This window comes from Mastigoproctus giganteus, chromosome 2 (genome assembly GCF_048544385.1).
Source record: "Mastigoproctus giganteus isolate SK-2022 chromosome 2, ASM4854438v1, whole genome shotgun sequence".
Taxonomy (NCBI): Eukaryota; Metazoa; Arthropoda; class Arachnida; order Uropygi; family Thelyphonidae; genus Mastigoproctus; species Mastigoproctus giganteus.
Genome location: NC_143576.1, coordinates 256,627,657 through 256,652,331, shown reverse-complemented (window position 1 = coordinate 256,652,331; position 24,675 = coordinate 256,627,657). Strand labels below are relative to the sequence as shown.

At 38.4% G+C, this 24,675-nt stretch overlaps 1 protein-coding gene across 4 annotated transcripts in view; it reads right to left on the bottom strand.

The window, feature by feature from the left end:
* The window catches only part of LOC150090404 (SLIT-ROBO Rho GTPase-activating protein 1-like), a 240,856-nt gene that overhangs the window by 110,725 nt on the left and 105,456 nt on the right, over window positions 1-24,675 (bottom strand). Inside the window, exon 1 of one of the 4 annotated variants that reach the window (XM_090389855.1) lies at window positions 12,187-12,491. The exons of the other annotated variants lie outside the window; for them this stretch is intronic. Coding sequence (XP_090245981.1) covers window positions 12,187-12,244 — 58 coding nt within the window. The 5' untranslated portion in view covers window positions 12,245-12,491. Of the gene's footprint in view, window positions 1-12,186; window positions 12,492-24,675 lie in introns of those variants that run through there. 4 annotated transcript variants of the gene reach the window in all.

Here is a 24,675-nt window from a genome sequence, read left to right as displayed (position 1 = left end):
AGTACAACCCAGAGACGAAGCGACAGAGCTTGCAGTGGATTTCAAATCCATCACAAAAGCCCAAAACGTTTCGTTTACTGAAGTCTAGGATCAAGACGATGCTGATAATTTTTTTCGACAAAACAGGGTGTGATTCACCAGGAATTTCTACATGAATGGGGGAGAAATCAATGCTGCGTTCTACGTAAGGTGCTTCAACGACCATTAAAGCACAGTTTCCAGGTGAGGCTGCAATTTCGAGAGAAATGCAACCTGGTTGTTGTTGCATGACAATGCTCCCACTCATTCCGCACTTGTTGTGACGACATCTCTGACGAAACATGGCACTGTACAGATCAACCATCGACTTACTCTTTCCCCATCTAGCACCAGGGATAGGAGATTTTCATGTGTTGTTGAGGCGGATCCCAGAGTTCCCCCATCGTACATCTTGTGTAGAAGCTTACGCTCAAACTGGTCATTTTTATGTAGTGTGTTGGATGTGTAAGTGTAGTGATATGGTGTGTTGTTATGTTTTCGGCCGGCACCTCGCTCTTAGCAGATGGGAAGTAGCAACACCTGGTCACAACGTCCCATCCCCACCACGTGGAGATGGCCAGGATCTACTATCACCTGCTGAACTAACCCAGGGCAAAAGACACGAGAGAGCCCAAATTAGGGTGAAATGATAAGGCTATAGAAGGAGTTTGGGAGCTGGAGCGATAGGAACGAATAGAAGAGAGGAGGATCAAACAATTTTAATCTAGTACCAGCGGATTTTTTCTTCTTTCCCAAAGTGAAAACTTCCCTCGAAGGTAAGAGATATCAGGTTGTTCAGGACAAAGAATAACGTAACCGCCAAACTGAACATCATCTCTTTGGACGAGGACGCCTTCGCTGACTCTTTTCAGAAACTTTTAGAATGGTGTAATAAGTGCATTCAGTTAGGTGATTGATTACGAGATGTAGCTATTAAATAATGAGACTGCGTGCGGGGCCACTATACACCAAGCGCCACCTGTGAAACAAAGACAGCAGATGACTTTGAACCTTTCCCTAGTTGTCTGCCAAGTCACGTTCTAACAAGCTCATTTGCTTTGCAGTAAGACAGGTTTTCATTACCTTGTGTTTTCGCAGTTTGCGGGGAAAATCACAGCCAAAAGAATCTAACAACGAATCAACCTCAAAATTTTAACAAAATTAAAGGAAGCACAAACTAAAAGTTATGAGTTGTTTGTTACTTCAAGTTCATGGAGAAGATAGTGTGTCAAGGGCTCGCGTGTTTGAATGGTATAAAAGATTTTAAGAAAGAAGAGAGAATGTGGAAGACTATGAACGACCAGGTCGTCCAGTATTTATGAAAACTAATGAAAATGTTGACCGGGTAAGGACATTGATTAGAAGTGATCGTCGTTCAAGAATCGTTACATCAAAACTCAATATGGATAAAGAAACAAAACAAATTTTGAAAATTTAGGCACGAGAAAAGTGCGTGCCAAGATGGTGTCAAAAATTTTGAATGAAGATAAAAGAATGGGAGGACTCGAAGTTTGTGAATATGTTTTGGAAAAAACCTGAAGAAGATCCAGACTTTCGGAGTACTGTAATTAATTGCGAAAAAAGTTGGAAACTGGTTAAAAATAAAACTGTTTTTGAGCTCCATTCACTTTGTGTTCTTTATATTGTACCAGTACGGGAACTTTATTGCCACTCCTCGTATGCGTAAATTAGGGGTTGGTGTTGTTTGTAGATGTTCTTGGCACTTCAACTACTTCGGTCACAGTGCACCGGTTCATATGGATGTAGTGTTTATCGCTTATTGGCTGTACAAGCGTATTCACTTGCCGATTTTCATGTTGTGTGGACTGTAAAACCGGAATAATTCACTGGGAGGTAGTGTTCTATTCTCCTCTTTCTAAGATCTGCTAACTTCATTCTCGAATTGAGGCCTGAACCGTGAAAGGGGAGGTGGGGTTAGATTTGCACCTGGCCCTCGACATAGACACATTTAAAAGTGTTTGCACCATTGCACGGTCCCTGAAGAGGTTCTCTAGTCTCTGACGGAATTCGAACCAAAACCTCTCCAAGCAAGTGATGAACACATTGTACTATCACGGGAAACCTGAAACAATGCGATTTGCGATAACTCGCTGTAGTTTGTGGTTGTACATGGCATGAGACATTATAACGAGGAGAAATTTCACAGGCGGTTGAGGGACATTCACTCTTCTCCCTCTGATCCACATAATCCGTGGTATTCACTGCTGAAAGTAAGCACTGCTGTTCTTAGAGCAACAGCTGGTCGATGAGAAGGGGTGGAGCTATGGCGTGATTGCGATCCGGAGAAGCTAGCGAATGACCTTGACCCTCCTGTATATTTTTCTTTAGTTAGCCATCACAGTTAAGCAAATCAGCCGCCTCTCGACATCGAACCTTTTTTTCCCCTACCCAGTTACATATTTTGTACGTACTAATACACTACTTATTTTCTCTGTTATGAGCCTTTGTTAACACACTCCCGATACTGTTATGCATGGGCACGCCACCATAACTACTCTCTTGGTGGTTATTGTGCCGTGCCTTGTCCCTCAGGCACCCTCACCGCTATTTCACATTCATAATTGGTTAGATCATGTTGGTTACTCATTTTACTTTATCGTAAACAATTTCTGAATGCGTCTCATTCCCCCATGTGTACACTGCTGCAGACACGTGTCACTGTCATGTAGCGGTTCGTTCGGCTTCCGTGCGTGTGGGTAGGGAAGGGAGTTGGTTTTCTATAAATCGTCCAATGAACTTATGCCGTTACTTTTATGGTTTATGCAAAATACAACGTGCACTGAGGAAATGTGATACGGTGGCAAAAAATTACGATTTCGGGGGCACTGAGACAGCGTATGCTCTTTTTCACATTTTCCCCAAGTTGAAATTTGAATTTAAAACCGTGAAGCATCCTTAAGAATAGAAATGTTGCAATTCTTTTGCTGGATTTTGAATGCACCAGCTTTCCGGGAACCACGAAACCATTAAAATGGTTGTAAGTTAAAGCTGTTACGCTCACACCAGATTTAAACAGCTTTTTTTTTTTTTTTTTTTTTAAATCTGTTAAGATAAGACAGTCTTTGTATAATTATTATCCTTCTTGATGGTTGTTTTGTGGAGGTGTACCAACACATCATGAAAAAGTTTGAGACAAGGCTTATTGGTATCCAGATATTTTTAAAAATTCGGTATATTGCTTTGTTTACCTAATTACGCCACACATCCAAGTGAAAAATTGCAACAAACAGCAAAACAAAGCTACGATGATCCTTGTTGACAGCACTTAAGTACGGTTTGTGTACGTCTTGGTAAAAGGAGGGGGGGGGTGAACGAGTTAACTAAAAATAAAACTTAGAAATCGTTTCATAACTTCCAGTACGCACTCCCAGTGTAGGGCACGGATCACTGCCAAAAACTTTTGCCGGAGTGTGAGTCATGTACCAAATACACATTTATTTTGATTTTAATCCTCCCCACACACACACGACATGAGTATGATAACTGAGCCAAGGCTTTTGATCTTTAAATGTGCTTAGCCACCTCAGTCATGACAGTGTAACCAAAGTTAAGTGAAACTAAATTTTGTTTTCCTTTGCGTTGAAAATCAGCTACCTCTTTTGTTTCAGAAAGACAAGACAAATACTTGTTATTGGTATAAAATATTTCATGATTTTGCTATTTATTGGTGAACAAGTAGGGAATTTTAGCCCAAGAACATGTAGCGTACTCAATGATGAAATCAGGTCAGCCTGGTGGTTTGCTCAAACCATTTAGGACGACTTTCCTGTACATAAAAGCCCGTAATTTATTTAAATATCTTTACGCAGGCGTATTATTTTTATGGTAGCTTATATTAATGAACAAATTTGGTGCTGTTCTTATTTTAGCATTGAAACATTGCTAGTCAGATTCCAAAACTTTTTTTGGAGCGGTTAGGCGTCCCGCAATCTTGGCTTGTTGATATCAGCGCCCTTCCCCCACACACTACTTAGAGTGTGGAGGGGGGGCTTAGAGGCTTAAAAGCATCGCGCTGTATCGCTTGCCCTTTGTATGTATTCCTTGAGTTCAAAGATCGTGATAAAGAGAAGATAATTGCTAGTGATCTGAGTTATATTGTCATCTAATTGAAGGCTTGAACAGGATTAACTGTTTAGACAGATGGTTTCCATTTGACTGGTTAAATAAACCTAAACCCTCTTGAGTGACAGAAGTCTACTACATTCAGTAGCGGATTATAGTGTGAGATGTCACGCTGACAGATTATCGGGCTAGTTTCTTTTGGAACATCTGCCCATTTAAACCTGATAATGAATATTGCCCCAGTTTATTGCAGATTTCACCATTCTGTTGGAGATCACTGATTTGGGTGTAGATTCCAACAGAATGGGACGACTGACTACATCAGCAAATCAGTCGGAATGCTGAGAGGGTTTTTTGGAGAGCTAATCATCAGTATAGAATTGCGGTTTTCGAGATCACCTCGTCTCAAACTCCACTTGAATTTTTCCTGTGGAAAGGATATTTGAAAAATAAAAAAGAAATTAATTACCTAGGAATTCGATCAAGATCTGACATTACCAGAGTTTCATTCAAACCAACAGAAAAGGACTCACAAAAACAATATTATAATTCCGGTCGTATTTTTCTGTGCATTATGCTGACCAGTACTGTAAGATGCTTCCACTACTGGTCACCACTTGAAGTTTTCCTGTGGAGGGATATTTGAAAAATAAAAAAGGAAGATCACTAACAATCCGAGGGACTTAGTCCTTCGTTCTGGAAGCGTCCACTTTGCATTCATTCTTTTTTGTGTAATTGGTGCAACTTTACGAAGAATATGTTCATCACAGGGATAAATGCATTCTCGGTTTTTTAAAACGTGTTACTCAACCCACTAATGAAACCTGTATACCCTCAAATACCATTGCTTTTACCACCTATCTAAAATATCTCACTCAACAACTAACGGCGCCATGTGTCTTTTTACCGTAGTTACCTTGGTATACACCGTGGACCAGTTGCTCAATAAATAGATAATCCTAGTTTTAGGATGATTATTTCTTCCATACATAAAGGGTGTTGATTAAAATTCGAATATGCCATTAACTTAATCTTGAATTAATACGATTATTATTTCTACTAGACTTATAAAGTTATTAAAACTTCAGTAAAGCAGTTCACTGCTCTGCTTCCACCCCTTTTTATCCTACTGACCAAAAGTGGAAAGGCGAGCTATGAGGACACTATATGTATCCCATTAACTTTTTTGTTTAAAATTTGTAGTACCTACAAAGGAGTGTTTTTAGTTCATCGAAATTTACAATACTGTGCTAATGGAGGGGATCTTAGGAGTATTCTGAAGGAATTGCAATAGCCTTATTTTGATAAAACATGTTGAAGCAAGAAGATAGTCAAATTCATCGCCCATTTAGAACTTGTATACAGTGTGATCCAAATAAAATTTAGCATGCAGGTTATAGGACTTAGTATTCTGACGGGTTTGTCGAATTGTACGGGTTATACAGTTCTTAAATAGGGACACTTGAATAATCCGTTGTGTGAATTCCGCTGTCTAGTTCAGTATATTAGTGATTATATTATTTTTATTAATGACTACAGTATAATAGTTTAGTTATTTAGGTGGATTCCCTCGGATTCAGTGCTGGGCCCTCCCATACTGTTATCAATATTGATGAAGGCATATCAAGTTTAATGGCTAAGTTAACTGATGATACAAATGTTGGCAGTGTGATTAACGTCAGTGACAATTGGAGTTTAACACAGATAAACGCAAGGTACTACATATGGGTAACAGTAATATCAGAATATTATACCAACTGTGTGGTACCACACTGAGAATGAAAAAGACATGGAGGGTAATTGTACAGTATGACAAAGTTCTCTGAGCAGTGCAGACAGGCTGCTAGGACAGCTTATAGGATTCTGTTGTACCTCCTTGTTCCAGCAGGGAAAAAAAAAAAAAAAAAAAAGGTGATTATCCTGTTGTGTACTCAATCTTGAGTACGGCATACAGGTCTGTAAACCTCATTTTAGGAAGGATGTGGTTCAGAGAAGAGTAACAAGTTTTTTTTTTTTTTTTTTGTGTCCCTGACTATCGAAAGTCAGGGACACAAAAGGGTACTCTAACCAAGAAAGACGGTTGTATAAATTGCAGTGTCGGGAAACTAGGCACTACGAGAAGACATGGTTGAGGTGTTAAAGGCTTTAAATGGATTGCATAAATTAAATGCCAGTAGTATCCTATCCTTACTCTTTCTCGGCAATCCACATAAGGGAACATAAATTTAAATTGGAAAAGGATGATTGCAGGATAGATGTGCGAAAATTTGCTTTCAGCCAGAGAGTAATTGATTGCTGGAACAAATTTCCATCTGATGTGGAAGTGGGTAGTTTGGATAAAGGTGAGAAACGATTAGACAGATTAAGAGAAGAGGTGTACAATGAAGTTGGGGTAAGACTTTTTTCTATTTTTTTGGCTGATCGTGTATAAGCTTACTTTGCATAATTTTGCCACTATTGCTACTATTTATAATTTTGAATAACACTGGAAAGAATATTCCATTAGTTCATCTTAGAACTTATTTATGATAATTTAATTATTATTTTTGAGTTGCATCACTTTTGGGGCACCTTATAGATTCAGAATAAGAATTGTAGTCTTTTCTTATACAGTATAAGAAATCGTCAACTGTCGATCTTTAACATCAGTCCCATATAAAAATCAATTTATTCTATATAAAGAAGACAAGTTTGGTCTGTGCATTAGCGAATAAAGCACAGAAGATATGCAGGTTAACATATCCACCTCACACGTATTTTAAAAATACTGTACTTGGAATTGAAGACTACGTTTCACTGATACATTTCCTTATATGGCAACCGTCTGAGCACCACGTAAAGGAAGTCATATCGGTAGCGTGGCAGAACAGGCAGAGGGAAGCATCAGAATGTCCAGCAATCAGACCTACCGGATTGACTACGTTTACACAAAAGATATCAACGAACGGGAGAGAAGGAGGGGTGAAGTAGTGCCTACCACTAATCGATACACTATTTGATTTTCACTGGGAACTTTACGTCTTGTTCTCCCCTTCGTGAATATTTTCACGCTTGGCCAAAAGCGGTAAAATTAGAAGACACATTGAACTCTGCGTTCGTGCTCAATCCTTGTCCCTCCTGACGCGAAAGATGAATTAGAAAGAAAATTGCCAGTTCTAGTGACACCGCCGTTGCACCACGTTGGTATTAACGGTATCTTATGCGCTGTCCTTACTCATGCACGTTTCTGTACTAAATTTAAAAGTCCGGTGCATAATATCGTAATGAAACGCATTAATATCTGCGGACACAATACCATCCATCACCCACACCAGACAGTGTCCTCATATTAGAATCCCCCCTTTTGCATGTAAATATCGCACCAGTAGCCAGTAATGATCTAAATGCTCGCAGAATTTCTGCACGCTAATCTGTAAGCCACCATCTCTGCCCTTCTTTCACCCCTCATGCTACAATTTGACGTCAATGGACGTACTTACTATTAGCTTGAGAGCGGTCTTGGTGCTAAGGTCGCATACTTTTACCTGATATTTCAAGTGTAAATTTTAATACTTTTTATTCAGGGAATAAATTACTGGAAAAATAAGTATGTTCACTGTTTTTCCAGTGGTATATCAGAAATATTTAAGTTACTGATTTACATAGCTCCAATGCCAAATTTAGATAGTGTGGTATCCCGGCGCACATAAATATTGAAAGTTAAAAAATAATAAAATTAAAAGAAATTACTCCTTACAGTGATAGCGTTGGCAGATTCTCCAGGATTTACTGGCGCTTCAGGGCTGAAGAGTCCTCCCTCGTGGGAGGACCCTTGCGGCCCTGGAGCGCCAGTAAATCCGACCTTGTACTTTAAGGGAAAAAAAAACTTTAAGAAAAATAATATTTGGTAAGATATTGACTGGAAAAATATGCCTTCATTAACAGTTGAGTAAATATATAACTAATAATTTGTGTATATGGAATTGCCGATTTGTAAATATATGATTTGCATAATGTATATACAGAACTATTAATGTGTAAATATATATAAAATGTGTATGTAGTAATTCTGGAGGAGACTACGTGTTCAGCCGCCGTAGCCTAGTGGTCAGGCGCGCGAGTGCATAAGTACACGTGCCTTGAGTGACCGGGGTTCAATCCCGTGACTGCTGAATACGGTGCTGTTTCTTGTATTCTGTCTATCTTGTTAACTCCTCTGACTCTGAGTATAAACAGAAAATTTATTTATTTATATGCAACCCACTGCCCTCAGTACCTCGTACCCTGCTATGTAATAAACACCCTTCCGGCACTTAGCCATTCCGGGGTGGTTCATTTTGTGAAATGAACAGATAATAATAATAACTGAGCATTAAATTCACTAGAGCGGCCTCTGTAGCCGAGTGGTCAGGAGCGGCAGTGCAGTAGCACACGCTCTTTGAGTGGACCGGGGTTCAAGCCCCTGACTGCTAAATACAGTCGATCTGCCAACCCGCACTGGACCAGTGTGGCAGATTATGGTCCATTTTCCGCCGCATGAATTGTTGAGGAGGCTTCCATCCTGCAGTGGGTTGATAATGGCTGCAGTTTACCTTTTAAATTCACTAGATAAATAAAAAATCTGCGGAGATTGGACTCAACTATATCTCGTCTTGAAACTGCTCAAGGAGATACTCCTCCTAATTCTTGTCAATCATCTGCTGTTGAGTTAGTTTTCTCAAATTCATTACCCCTTCCCTCCCTGACTTTAGTTATTACTCTTCTGGTCACTACTATAGCCTTTGAAATAAGATCTAAGCAGAGTGATCCATGTCGAACTTAGGCAACCTTCGACTCTGTCAAGTATTAGCTGTTTTGAAACTTTTAGTTAACCACTACCAAATGAAAGGTGATCCTGAAATCACTCTTAACGAATACGGCAGTTTAGCTTACTTTTGGAAGCAGTAGCATATCGTATTTAATTTCTTCTGGACTCCTACTGAGTGGAGTCTTATCTGCCTTTTTGTTCTTGCTTGTTGATACTAGGCAAGACATTTGTTATGCTGAATCCTTACCACGGCTCAATCGTGGAATGATAACAGTAATCAACGAGACACTCCTGGAGCTTCCATGCTACCTTACACAATTCAGGATTGGACCATGCTGATCTTGAGAAGATTAACGTCATGCGGTACTCAAAAAGTAATCCTTCCTCTGTGGGGAAAAATTATGGTTGTCCTCTCTGCTACTATACCCAACAGATGAATGGGCAACACCTGTTCCCTACAAAACCGGAATTTTCGAAGATTTATATACTCCAGCTGTAACTAGACTGAAATCTTTGGCTCGCGCTCATCTTTCATGACTTTGTTTATCTTAACCGTATTTTGAATTCGTACTCTTGAATTTTGAATACTGAGTTTGCTTATATGTGAAAATGTCCTGAATTTGTTTGCGTAAGCTTTTCCTTTCTATCACTGTACCAGGAGTAAATTTTGTATTCAACAGATTTGAATTTCGAACTGATTAAAATTAAATAAAATATTGTATGTTAAGGAGTGATTATATGTTAATCTGTTCTCTCCTATATTCGCTTGTAATGTCGAAGAACGCTGATTGGGAACTATAATCGAATTCCAACCCAACTCTTGTTCATTTATGAAGGTGTGCTATAATGTCTGTATTTTGTTTTTTATTGTTAAATCATTTTTTAAAATCTTTATTACTACCTACTCTTTCATACCATAGAATTTAATTTTATATACAGGGCGTTTCATAACATGCGAGCCGTACTTTTTGAATCGATTCAGGACCTGAAAACAATTTATATAAACATGTGTCCGATTCTGAATGGTTATGAAGCTATGGCTATTTGAATTTTTAAAAATGGGTAGATTTTTTTTAATGGTAAAAAACAATAAAAAAGAATAAGCAAATATCTAGTGTGAATAAAAACGTTTTACTATGTACTGCTTATTCTTGTTTGTGTTTTTATTATTTTTGTTGTTTTTTTTACCATGGAAAACTCCACAGCCATTTTTTAAAATTCAAACAGCCATAACCATATATATATATATATAAATAAAACACCTTTTTCATTGTTTTCAGTTCTTAAATCGATCCAGAAAGCACAGCCCACATGAATGATACAGGGTCTACACACTAATATTACCGTTTTTGCTGAGCAGTCTGCTGGTTTGAGCCCTGTATTTTATCAAATAACGGTTTCCTCAAATGTGGAGGGGTTAACCAATAAGCCCTTATCTATACTGGTACAGTAGTATGTGATTGGTTGTATTTTGTATGTAATGATCTTGGCTATTTTTTTTTTCCATCCAGAATATAGATGGTATAAAAGAAAGTGGAGGGAGTCATTACATATAAAGCATCGGTTACTACATTCGTGTCGTCTATATCTGACCGTTTGGTGCATATCGCTGTATAATATGATAAATGCATCAAGGAACAGTACATAAGATACTTCAGAGCTTTCACAGCTCCAGTGTACAGAATCCCCTCACCACCGGTTACTAGAGATAAAAAAAAAAAACGCTTGACAAGGCATTGTGGTACTCTCGTACAGGTCCTCATACAGCCAATTCAGCATCCCACAATAGATGTATATAAGCACACTCATATATATTTTTTTATTTCTTTCTACTTTTTTTTTTTTTTTTTGGAGCAGGAACACATACCTGATTCCTGGAAGCTTTGAATCATCAAGAGAGGCCGGAGTAAAATCACAGTATTATGGTATAGAGGCCATGTTTGTAAAAATAACCAAATTGTTTGCTGCAATAACACAAATGATACAATTATGTCATACAAATAGCACCCAATGTTTACGACTTCGGGCACATACAGTGTGTGCGTGTGCCTGTCTGTCTGTATATCCAGTTTTCTCAATTTACCATTGCATGACAGCTGGTGCCAAACTTACTTCCTGTATTTAGACAAACTTCGCCCAGGTTTCCCAGTCTGCACGCACAGCGTTTATATGAACAAAACATTTTTTATTTTTTGATATGCTTTCTTTACCCAAAGAGTTTTTGTTATTATTTCAAAGAAGACAATGGACCCAAATTGAAAATGAGACATTAGACTCAGTTAAGATGCAAATGAAAGACACGCGGTAAGGCTGAGAAAAACACCCTTAGGTGCGAGAGATAAGTAGAAACCATTAACGCCGAGTAAAATCTAATGATTAATACTAATGAATCGCGCGGGCATTGACCTGGGGAAAGCTGTTGTCTGCCTGTACTTATAGAATGAAAAACAGTTTTATTCAGGGGAGTAATTTATTAAAACATACCTACATTGAATTCCTGTTCCAATTTCTTTTCTGTAAAACCGTCTTTCGATTTAAACAGCTTCTGGAGTTATTTTCCAAGAAAAGCGCATTTTTTCCCCACATTTAAAAAGTATTTTTTTTAAGAAGGAAATTCTAATGTTTCTAACGGGCCTACATCAATTACCCATGGCCGATGAACTAGGCGTTCGACACAGAGAGCATGCCGGGAGATTTCTGTTCACAAAAGAATATCGCTGCTTTGAAGTCGACCCCTACCCAATGTCCCAGTTCAAGAATGCTCTCTTTATTCTAAACGCTGCAGGTCGAATGGAAAAGATAAGTGTGGTAAATCAACCAAAATATTGTTTGTAATAGTAATTACAGCCAATATTTTAGTGATATAAAGTCATTCCCGTGGCAAACTGTCTCATTTAGAAGTAGGCACCATAACAGTATTTCTTAATCGACGTTTAACTTTTTCTAATCTCAATTTTTTTTTATATTTTCATACGCGGTGATCATCTTATGATTTTCAAAAGTTGCTTGTGATCGCCCCTTCTAAATTTGATGTAACTTTACAGCGAGAGTCACTGCTATAAACAAAGGCCCAGCTAAGCACGATCATCGCAAGCTGTCAGTAAAACCACGTTAATCGATATGTAAGCGCGCAAACGTTAAAACAGCTGATCGGTGTTGAAGAAGATGGTCCGTCGACCAACGCGAATGTTGACAGACGAAGCAACACATGGCACGGAGACATCATCGGATGATATTTCAATATATTACACTACGAATACGTTTCGGAACTTATTCTATGATTTCAGTGACCGACCTACCTGTCCAAACCATTTCCAAAGGGACGTTCCAACAGGCCATCGCCACTACAGTCCTCATTGTTAGGCCTGACGGCCGTAGCAGACGCTTACCGAGTTATATCCGGGAGCCATAAGACAGACAGACAGCACAGCCAGGTGATCCGAAGCTGCCCAAGACACACGCACGCACACACTGTCCCACCGGCCTTGAGCGTGGCAATAATATTGGTAGCTAGATTCGGCTCGCTGGCTCCTTGTCTACTGCCTCTCCGTTCCAACTGACACTGCATGCAGAAACAGAAGCCCCGCCTCGTTTTCATTCACCACTGTACACACCCCCACCTCCCCGTGCACTGGGAAACATCCCGGGGAAGTGACGTGATACGAAAGGCGCCACCGTTTAGTGAAGTGTAAAGGGGAGAAAGTTATCTCCAGTCGAGGTTGATGTTAGGACATCCCCGTGTTTACACTGGCTTCATTTTTCGGTTTGGAAATCACGATGGATTCACCGACGCCGCTCGCTCCGTGTCATTTATTACGTCTAAAAACATTTCAGTTCAGTGATGTAGGGGAGTTTCGTAATCATCAGTTGCCCACAAAAAGGTTTTTATAACTTCGAGCATATATGAGCCGAATACGAATATATACAATGGAATTGGATATATTCGGTGTATCAGTTTCTAAACACTTATTAGTTTTTGTTAAAATTAAACTAAGCCCACAATCCAACCCGATAAAATATTAGTTAATTTTATGAATTCTTTTTATCTGTTTATAAATGATTCACTCTGCCCATGGAGATTTGTTTGTGCATTTTATTACACTCTAAAATATTTTAATTTCTATGATTTTGATTAAATACTTTTAACTTAATATTTTGAATTAATTGGAAAGGTAACTATTGTTTTAATTGGTTTATACAAAAATATAAAATAAAAACATTTATTAACTCCGGCTGTGTGAAGATACGAAAATATTTCTGTAAATACTATATCCATCCATTGTACCAGAGATGCTAGCACTTGGATGCGGTCACTTTCATGATAACATGTATAGCCCCTACCTGAGATCGACTCTGGTTTAGTAGTAGTCATCTATATCTCGAATATGGAGAGAGAGTGAGCCCACACGCTATCATGAACTGCTAACTTTGTACGGTGGTTATTTCAAAGTTTAAAAAGTCTGCCTATCGAAAACTGTAGTGTACCCCACCAACGTACCAACTTTTATTGCTTCTGTGCCACACAATAAAGACTTGCCAATTTTCAGTTCACTTCAAGGGTCTTCAAAATTCAGTAAATCTAATGAACAGAATAACTGGAATTATGCATCAGAAGCTTGTTCACAAGCAAAATGTCATATTTCCCTAATTAGCAATAATTGGTTACTTAGATTGGATTATATTGAGGAACGTGGGTCTAATGAGACTCAATGCAGAGCTCCTCATATCTCGTTTAAAAGAATGTGATCTACTAGATCCTAGCTGTAAAACGTTTGCATACAGAAAAATCATGTCGCATGCACGTTTTTACACTGTTGCAGAATAGCTGTGCTGCGTTTTTTTTTTTTTTTTTTTATTAGTCTTTATGAAGAAGTTGGTCACAATCTAGAAACATGGAAAGTAAAAGTTGAAAGCACTCTTACTTCACACTTGAAATACACCCCCATCGATTCCTGTTGCGCATTTGTTCATATTAAAGAATGGCGCCTCCGTAGCCAGGTGGGAAGGAGCAGTAGTGCGTAGCACACGCTTCTTGATTAGACCGGGTTCGAGCCCATCACCACCAAATACGGAGGATGCGGAAAGGTCAGGGAATGACCATCGCATATCTCGGAGCAATATGGCCTTAGTTGCTAATGCTCCTAAAAAGCAAATAACTAACTAACTATATTAAAGAATGTGGAAACGTATAGCATGTGTTAGAGGAGATAAAGTATGAAGTATGACCAGTATAAATGGTGGCTGTGGTTACTTCAAGCTGCTAGGGTTTCTTGTAGGGTTGCAAGGTGGTTCCCTAAGTTTCTTTGCATTCTCTGCCTCTGGGACAGAAAGGCAATTGGTCAGCGCTACAGGAGGAGAGAATATAATCTGCCAGAACTGAGTTGCAGCACACAATGTAGCAAACAATCCTTTGGTTCCGAGTAAGAAAGTCTTGCTTTCGTTACTCCATATCAAGCTAAGACTGGTCAAGCCATTTGTTAATGCAGTGGATCCTCAAGATGATACTTTCAATCACACACTGTGCATTGTATTTTTCCAAAGTGAAAGGTACATGCTTATTTTTCCACAAGCTAAGCAAGTTTGGTTTCACAAGAACGGGAAGACAAAATGACTGATGGCTAAGCGAAATGCCTGGCAGCCATTTCGCCTTGTAGTAAATGGCCTCTTTGGTAACATCAAGAATGAAAACAAAGTGGGGTGCGAATGGCAATCAAACTTCATTAGTTGCATTCTCACTTGGATTTTTTGAGACCAAATGTGGGTGATGTCAATGAAGACCATGGAGAGAGGTTCAACTAGGACATGAAGTCAATGAAGAAGAGGTAGCAGGGAAGGTGGGATGAAGCTGAGATAGGCTACCACATCTCAGTGTCTTTTTGTTCGGCAGGCGTCAAAGAATGTTAGAGAGACTTCAAACCTTTTCTTATAGGCGATATTCCGGGATGTGTCATCCGAATCATAAGTGGGGATAAAATGAGACCTGCTTGTTAGCTCTTGTTCATCTTTTCACCTGGACCTACTGAAGCTTAGATACATCACAATCATGTTATAAGCCATTTACCGTTATAGAAGCTGCTTAAAGATAAATTTAAGCTCTCTACAAAGACAGAGCCTTATTGTACGAGGCTTGCTATTTCATGTGGGCTGTGTTCAAACGAGTTTGAAGACAGTTCTAAATAGCAGACATTTCTGAACCTCATTGTGAGCTCTATCTCTATTTTAGTGCAGAAATAGCATTAATACATTGAATTCACCTAAATTCCAACAAAAGGTATCCCGCTTGGCAAGAAAAATATTCCTTTAGGAACAAAATCTAATAAACATCCTTCGAGAAGTCACCTAGCAAGGACTCGATCAAGCCTGTTGCTACGAGTAAGACAGTTATGGATGATGAACAGGACAATTGCAAAAGAAGCTGCGAGTGCAATCGATTAAAGCGGAAAATCAAAATGACTGATGAAAGACTAAAAGACGAACTCTTAAAAATTACCAGGAAAAGAGGGAATAAAATAAATTATGCAAGTGTTATTCGGCCCTTTACACCACTTTAAATGATAACCATTAATGCCACCAACTCACTTAAACACGATAATAAATCAACGTCTCATCTCATAGCACTTTGTATCACCCACCCTAAAGGGGGGAAATTAAATCGATACGATCATAAAGAACAGGATGCGGTGGCACGGAGTATTAACCTGCGAGGCAAAATCCTCTTTATTCTATATTTTGATTATATTTTTTAAGATACTGAAGTACAACAATAGCCATTTTCGCTGCTGCTTTAGGGAAGTGACTATGATAATTCTCTGTACTGTATTTGTTGATTAGGCAGCATGTCTTGGACGTTGGGTGGTTGTTCGGAGGGGCTTAGGCGCATCAACTTTAATCATTCTGCATGCTGCAAAATCCAGACTAATTCACTAGGAAAAGTCCTACTCCACCACCTGAGATTGGGTAATTGCAGAGGCCTTAAGAATTCCTTTATTCCGAGCAGGATTTCAAACCAGACCGAACGAACGAGTGAAAAGTGAACCCGCTATACTGTTTTAAGGAATTGTCCCTAGAGGACGACACATCAAACACGTGATAATCACAAACGCGTGCGCATCATTAACAGCAATAAACGTCTAGAAAGACATTTTAAAATAAAATTAAGCTTTTAGATTCACATAGGGTGGGGTCAGTGACAACCATCAACGTTCATGATCTCTCCGTAAATAGCCATATCCGGTGACACCCACGTTATGCGTGCCAGTCCCGACAACCACTACTATTTCCCCTCAAGTTATCCTCCCTTATTTTTTCTGTTCTGCTATTGACTGTCACGTGTCCACATACACGCTATTTCGTCTAATAAAGGCGTTCAGAAATCCCCCCGAATGCACATGTACAACGAAAGTTCGAGTTCGCGTGTGCGCATACAGCCCCTTTAATGACCTCCGGCAACCTCCAAGGAAATGGACAAAGATGTTTCTCCTTCCTTTGACACGTTGCAAAGAAAGGAACCTGTTCTAGCTCCCGTTCATTAGAGGAGTGCGCTTTTCTTTCTAATCTCCCACCCCTCGCGTGGCTGACAACCCCCTGAAGGAAACACGCAAAACTCTTGTATGAGACTTCTGGTTCTGCAATTTAGCGAATGGAAATACCCATCGTTAAAAGGGATTGGAATGAACCAGAGAGGGGCACGCATACTTCCAGCGCGAAGTGAGCTGCTTTCCGAATTTATTAAAACTCTGTTCACTCTACTAATAAGACACATGGAATTGATATTAGTTATGAAAGTTACACGGTCCAATCGATTAAATACAGGTTTCAGTTGGATCACTAATTGATCTAACTTGGGGATTATTTTTATTTTAGAAAATAAAAATAATCCATTTATCGAAACGTAAGCTCTCCCTTCTCAAAGTACTCTATAATAGTCTTGTATACGCTGTCTTGTGAACTTCTGTAACCCTATGTGATCATCCAGGATGATCACATAGGGTTACAGAAGCTGTTCCTGGTTACTCTATCCACCTGGCACATGCTCTTACTTGATGTATTTCAGCAATCACCTATCTAGAAACACAGTTCGTGTCTCTAAACCAGTGCTTCTCAAACATTTTTGGATCATCGCCCCCTTGGTTGGATCACTGCCCCCCCCCCCTAATAAAAAGCCCTCGCCAGGGTTTTTTTTTAGCTAACCAATATAAAGTGAAGCTAAATAACTGAAATGAATATTTGTTGTTTGCATCCAAAAACGTAAATGCAGCCCTGCATGTATGTGTGTGAATTATAAAGAAAACTATTTACTGCACGTTATTCCTTCTTCGTAAAAAATTACAACTACATAAATAAAGTCGGTTATAGTCACTTAAATTAAGTCAAAAATTAAAGTTAATTACATAAATAAGTCGCGATATTAATGGAAATAGTTAATTATATTTTAATATTTAACGCGATGGATGAGCTTGGTGGAGATTTATTAGCTTATCAATATTAGGTTTAATATCTGTAAGTAGAAGTCGTAAATCGCCAAGTTTAACAACATCCGGACAATTTCTTTGTTTTATCAGCAATTGAGATACAGCACTGAAACCGGTTTCGACTAGATATGATGTTGGAAAAGAAATAAGTAATTTTTTTACAATTCCCCACAATGCAGGATAATGGTCAGGGATTTTCTTTTGTAACCAAAATTCCTGATATGAATTTTGAAATTTTGGTTTCAGTTCAACTTCATTTTGTAACTCAATCAATTCTTCTTCTACAAAACGTTCACCATTGTCATTATTTAAAAAAGGATTTATAACCCTATCTGGAATTTTCAAATTAAGGAGATTTTCGAACCTTTCCTGCATATCTCTGCGCAACATTTCTAGATGATTACAAAAAGTTAGTAGAGTTTCATCGGCTATTTTTTCTTTTTTCTCTATTTACAACAGATTTGGAAATTGATACAATTAACGTCGTCCTACGTTGCGCATAAAAAGCTTTAATTTTGAAATAAATGCTGAAATTTGAGTTTGCCTTAATAAGAGTTACATCTTGTCCTTGTAAATGTAAGTTCATTGAGTTGAATCTAGTAAATAAATCTGCAAGATAAGCAATATGTTTTCATTTTCTTGAGGTCATTACTAAGGTCGTTGTTCTTATCTTCAAAAAACTACAACAGTATCAAAGAGTTCATAAAATCTGTTGAGACAGTTGCCTTTTGACAGCCACCGAACCTCGGAGTGAAGTAGCAATCGTTCAAAATCTTCACCGTTTTGATCGCAAAGCTTTCGAAATATACGATCATTCAAAGAATGTGCTTTAATTTTGTTGATAGCAGTAATAACAGTTTGTAGAGAATTGTGTAGTTGATCACCAAGTTTTTTCGCAACTAAATGCTGACGGTGAATGACAATGAACAGTAATAATATTTGGCACAGCATTTTTTAAATAAGCCATAAAACCCTCGTAACGGTCAACCATTGATGGTGCTCCATCCATTGCACAAGCGAGTACATTTGTAAGTGGAATTTCCCCGTCTTTAAAAAACTTTTCAGTAACCTGAAATATAGACTCTCCTTTGGTATACGTTTCTAGATATCTTGCAAATAATAATTCTTCGTCAACTTTTCATCTTTTATAAAACGTACGTATGCTAGTAGTAAAGATTCGTTACCTGGCAGACTTGATTCGTCTTTTTGTAAGGCAAATTCTGTTGTTGGTAAAATGTTGCATAGGGTATTTTCTGTGTCTTTGGCCATTTCATCTATCCGTCTCTGAACTGTATCATTGCTAAGTGGAATAGATTTTATTATATTTCGCGGTGATTTGGTCAAAGCAATTAAAGGCGCGAATTATTGCAAGCCGCCTGTTACACACAATCATACCTATCGCCCCCCCTGTCGCCCCCTTTCATTCTAATGCCCCTATGGATAATTCAAACGCCCCCCCAGGGGCGATATCGCCCACTTTGAGAAGCACTGCTCTAAACACTATACGAAGGATGGGCTGATGGTCGTTATATCGATTCTCTCTGAAGTTGTTTCGTGGTTGTCGCATAGGTGTCAGATTTTCTCACTTTGTTGAAGGTGTTGAGTTGTTATGCGGTTGATAGAAACACAGCCTTAGCTTATGGATAGTTCAAATGTCACATTCCTGTAACAAAATTCGCTGTGGTTTGTTTATATGATGCTCCGCATTTTAAGAATATCCTCCATTGTACTATTTTTACATTTTCTGATGTCCTGTTTAGTTTTTATTTACAATTTTTGTTGTTGTGGCTTTAGTTAAAATTTCCAGCCACTGCTCTAGAAGGCTCTGAATCCGGGACATTTCTTAATTCTCCTTAAAATATTTTTAATATAACTGGAAAAACCTCAATCCCAGACTTCTTTACTCTTGTATGTCCCTCTTTCATTAAGAAACAAACAATCATAAAGATCGCAAAACGACCTCTCTCTCTCTCTAATTAAAAAAATATCACGAAACCTCATGGTTCCGCCGAACCCAGTTTGAAAACTTATACTTTAAAAAAAATATATTACAATACACACTTCATAAGAGAAACAATGATAACGGACGTTTCAAAGCTGATTAAACATCATCTTCCTCAGTGACTGGTGTAATCTCTGTAATCTGCTAGAGTTACATAGTATTTATTATTATTATTAATTAATGTAGCAATGAAGTTATAAACATATTTGATAATCCGAGGTATTACTAAATTAGAACCACAATACAGAGAGTTTTTAGAGGAAACGCAAAAATCCTGCCAAAAATGATCATGTACTTGGTTCATTTAAAGATGCAACAACAACTTCGAAGCAAAAACAATAAAACCAGTACTAGCCCGGATGTCTCCTTTACGCATGCAAACCTTAGCTCAATAGCAACTGGATCCTGTGTAGCACTGTGATATACTGCAACCTCACTATCATCAAAGCAGCAGACATACTTCTCTTCCTCTTTTTTACCACAGCTGAAATGACGGCTGTTGATCATCCGGCACGCTTCTACCAAAATGCCATATGTGTGTGTGTGTCGGAAGGTTCGTTTGTGGTGTGTCACAGAAGGGTGGAACCGATCAAAAAGCAGCCCCCGGTCACCTAGCGACTTGCGCAGTCCTTATCCACTATCCCCCCCCCCCCTAAAAAAGAGAGAGAGAGACGAAGGGTCCACTTTCGCAGCTGTGAGTTCTGTTTCCCAGTGCTTCGTCTGCACTACTGCCATATTGCTTGGTAAATAAACTCGGCTTTCCCCTGTACAGCGTTGGCGAGAGACTGCTCTTAACATCGCCATGGTCGCATGTCTGGAGGTCTGAAATAGCCCTACAACAGCAGTAAATAAATCAACTGACATCGAGATAGACATGGCCATGAATCACAACTATCAAGGCCAAAGCAACTATCATTTTATTATTATCTAGAAATACACTTTACAAGTTTCAGTTAAGAAGCTCCCAAGTTATCCAATTTCGTCTGCCCTTTCTGGTTTTGCTTCTTTCTTGAGAAAAATATTCAGTTTGAATACTTGTTTTAGGAAGATCTCAAAGATCTTCCTAAATTCCGTGAGATAACAACTCTGTCCAACTCTTGTGGGGGTGGTTGTGCTGCCACTGACTCATCAGGTAGGAAAGTTTGAGTTCATAAAGATCTCTGTAATTAGTGAAAAGTTAGTCTTATTTAATTCGATTAATTGCGTTCGTTATTTTTATTTTCAAGAAATCGGGTAAATGATTTCTTGAGAAATGTTCATGTTAAGGAGCTTGCATATCTTATTTATTCAACGAAACACAATATTTACCCATTTTTAAAATTGGAACGGGGGTAGGGCAGCACGTTTATCACACCCGGGATCCCCGATTGAAAAGAGCCCAATTATTTGTACTGTTGTACAAACGAAGGAGGCGCCCTCCGACCGTGGCTTACTCGGTCCTTTTTGCAACGATATTTTCTTAAGTCTAGGTCTAGCTCTGTGTGAAACAACCTAATTAGCATCTTCCGTTAGAGCTGCCATTATCTGCTGACTTGTGCAAGACCGTATATTTTTTATCTCAATAAATGAATCATTATACCATCGTATTGTATTTCAGTTCATTAGGGCCCTCGTGGGCAGCACAGTTGGTAGAATCGCTATACTGCCCACACTGGGTGGAAAAGACCGGAGATTAGTTCCGTCGATGACGTAAGGAATTTTGATGGGCCTTTTTCACAATGTTACTGTTAGTCGGTTTCAGGTGAGGATAGTATGGTTTTCCCTCCCGGAAATCAGGTTTTTCATCCACCAAACAGAAAATGGACCACAGAATACACGCAATTTACAGACGCCATGGAGCAATATAGCCTTAGTCTGATGCTCCTAAAATCCCACAATTTCATTAGGTCTATGAATGAGAAGAACGCTAATAAATTAATTGCCATATTATAAACTGAAAAAAGGCCCGTTATGATTAACGGAAGAAGATTTAAAATAAATAGAATTTTCTGTTTATACTGACGACCAAACGTCATCAGTCAGAGGACTTCACAAGATACACAGAATACGAGAAACAGCACCGTATTCAGCAGTCACGAGCTTAAACCCCGGTAACTCAAGGCACGTGTACTTATGCACCTGCGCGCCTGATAACTCGGCTACGGCGGCCATGTAGGAGCATAGAAAACGTAATCAAGCACCTTAACTTATAATTTAAAGTTAGCTAAGCGAGAAAGGGTGGGGGGAACCAGAATAGTAATGTATGCAAAGTGTTAACATTTCAGGCGTGTCAGCAAAAATAGTAATAACTTATGATTTATAATAAAATAAAAGAGAGCAAAAAGAACTACTTCTACGCTCGAACGAAGAAAATTTCGTTTCTGCGCATCCGCCACATTGCCCATTCATTCCTCCAATCATCGCACGGCAAAATACGTAATATCTAGTGCTTCTGCTACAATACACGGTATATGGATAATCTATGTGATATGTATTTAAAAAAATAAAATAATTGTCGGATTTCCTGTTGGCTCGATTTTAATTAAATTTGGTAAGGCTCGACAAACCTTTCTAAGAGACCCAAATATTGGCCTTTTAGAAAGGAAGAGATGGATATTTATGAAAAATTATATACTGAGAGTCCAGTTATTACATGCGGACGGACTGACATGGTGAAGACAATAGGCGTATTATGCATATATACTGACGCGCAAAAAAAAAAACAAAAAAAAAAAAAAACCAACAAATTAGGTAAACAATGTATAATTCTAAAATAAAGTACATAAATAACGTACATTGTATATTTTGTGATATTAAGTATTTATCATGATATTGTATTGGTATGGGTGTTTAAGGGCATAAGGGCAGCTGAGGCCAAAATTTAGCTTGAAATAAATTCAAGCTAAATTCGAGTTGAATTTTCAATTACACATATCATTATCGTCGTATCATACCCCCACTGAAATATATCATCATTAATATCGTCTTCCCTCCCCAGAAAAAACGGTTTGAATCTGTCACCGATTTAAAACAAGAAGTGCAGGTTTAATCGCATACAACTCATAAAATTAAGAAATATCTTTACTTAAATACTTGTATCAGTTTTATTCCTTTGTTTTATAAATGAAATTAATTAAAATAAATCTTTGATCCTATCTTGAAAACGTTTCTGTCTCCAGAGCTATAATAGGAAAATGCATTTTTCGATTAGAGAAAAACTGAATTCATGAGCCAGAATACATTATGGAAAATAACTTATTTGGCGCACAATATTTAATAACGAATATTCCAACTAAGTTTACCACCATTCGCAACTAATACAGACTTCGAATTTTGGGTCATCACAAGAGGGTCTGATTACAATTGTGCAACAGAATACGCCGACAGTTACGAGGGACGAACACCGGGACACGCTCTTATTGGAGCCAACCCAAGACAGCATGTTTCAAGTTCGGTTTCCAGCCGGTCGGGGTCATGGTTGACATGAATCAACACTCGTTACGGGACACATACACCCAAGTCAAATCGCTTTCTCCCCCCCCCCTCCCAGTTGGTGTGTGCGTATGTGTTATTTTGAGGGGTTCCTAGCGGACATTTAGACGCCTAAGCTAGCTACCTCCCTCCGTTCGTCTCGGATGTTGTCATGGGAGTGTGAGTCACAGTATCCATGGGATGCGACCATCCTAATTGTACGCGACCTCTGAACTCGATGCTACATGGATTAGCTGGGCTTTATTTGGCCCATAAGGACGCATCGGATACGTCCCAAAGGATGTAGTTCAGTCTTAAGTTAGCACTAGGCTAGGAGTTTGTATCTCAATGTTAGAGGTGACCTATTGATCCTGCCACCAGAGGGCACTTCAGTGATCAATTGCCGCTTCCTTATCTCGTCCACTTAAAGTGCTGCACTGACAGATATTCTCTCTCTCTCTCTCTCTCTCTCTCTCTCTCTTCTTTGTGACATTTTAGCTTTAACGTGTTCTGCTCAAGTTATGGGTAATACCATGCAGGAAAAACAGCTCCTCGTCAAGTTGCAAATGATCGCTGACACGTACAAATCCTCGATCATTCCAGATATTAACTCCGATAAATGCTTGACTAAATCAGCGGTATAACTAGGTTTAACCACGCTGATAAAAAGTTATTTTACATCCCCATTTAGGCCTCCAACGAACCTCTGTGGTCTTCTTTTGGGTGCGGTTTGTTGCTTGAATTGGAATAGGGAAATTTCCGGAGTAGCATTTTGGTACTGTGTAAGTACTTCCTAATATTGCCTATTCAGATGACATTTTTCTGCATTGAAGAAATATCTGCTTAGAGGGAAAGCTCTGTAGAGATTTCCTAAATTCAAAAGTAATCTTGATATCTGCCAACATTTATACATCGAACAAGGAAATATGGAATTCTAATACTTCTTTTCACTTACGTCTCTTGATTGTTTTTAGACCATTCTCTCTTGTTTTAAATCACCGAGGAATCACTATTTATTCAAGTTTTCAGATTGGCACCTGTGGTTATTTAATTAATGATTTTTATCTTTATACTAGTACAGATAATTGTTCAGTTTACTTAATCAAGCAATGCTATTTTACATATTTTATATAATAAAATATAATAAAAGTGTGTAAATATTTATGTTTTTCTTTAAATTTTACGGCTATCTAATGAATTTTATATTTCGTACATCTATGCCCTACATAAATGCAAATTATTTTTTATTATTATTGTAATTTAATTATTACTTTAATATTTTGAAGGAAATTAGTTTTTTACAAAATATTAAAATGAGAGACGATATAAGAATTCACACGGTCTCGTATCTGTTTTAAGTTAGTTAATATTATAAGCATGATGTAAAATTGATATTATTTTGTTTGGTAAAGTTCAGAACAGTGTGCGCACTCCAGACTATCATTGCTTGAATCGGTCCCGAATTAGTGGCGTAAAACTAACAACCTTTTTTCATTGGAGTGTGACCCCTGTTCTGAATTTAGTTCTTTTTACAATGGTATATTTTCAAAAATTCTTTAGTTTTACCAATTTTGATTAGTTTCTTATATGAATATGAAAGTATAAAGACATATCCGCCATCTAGACGAGACTTCAGTAATACTTCAGACACAGCATGGATTTGTTAAGAGGAAACCTTGTCTGATCAATTTGATTGGAAATTACGATGCAGTCGCAAAGCAACTGGATGCAAAAAATTTTTATATCATATGCTTGGATTTCAGGATGCTATTGTTACACATAAAAGACTGCTATACAGATTGGAACGATTTGGCATCAAGGGCAAGTTGCTGCTATGGATAAAGGGATGGTTGAGTGGGAGAAGA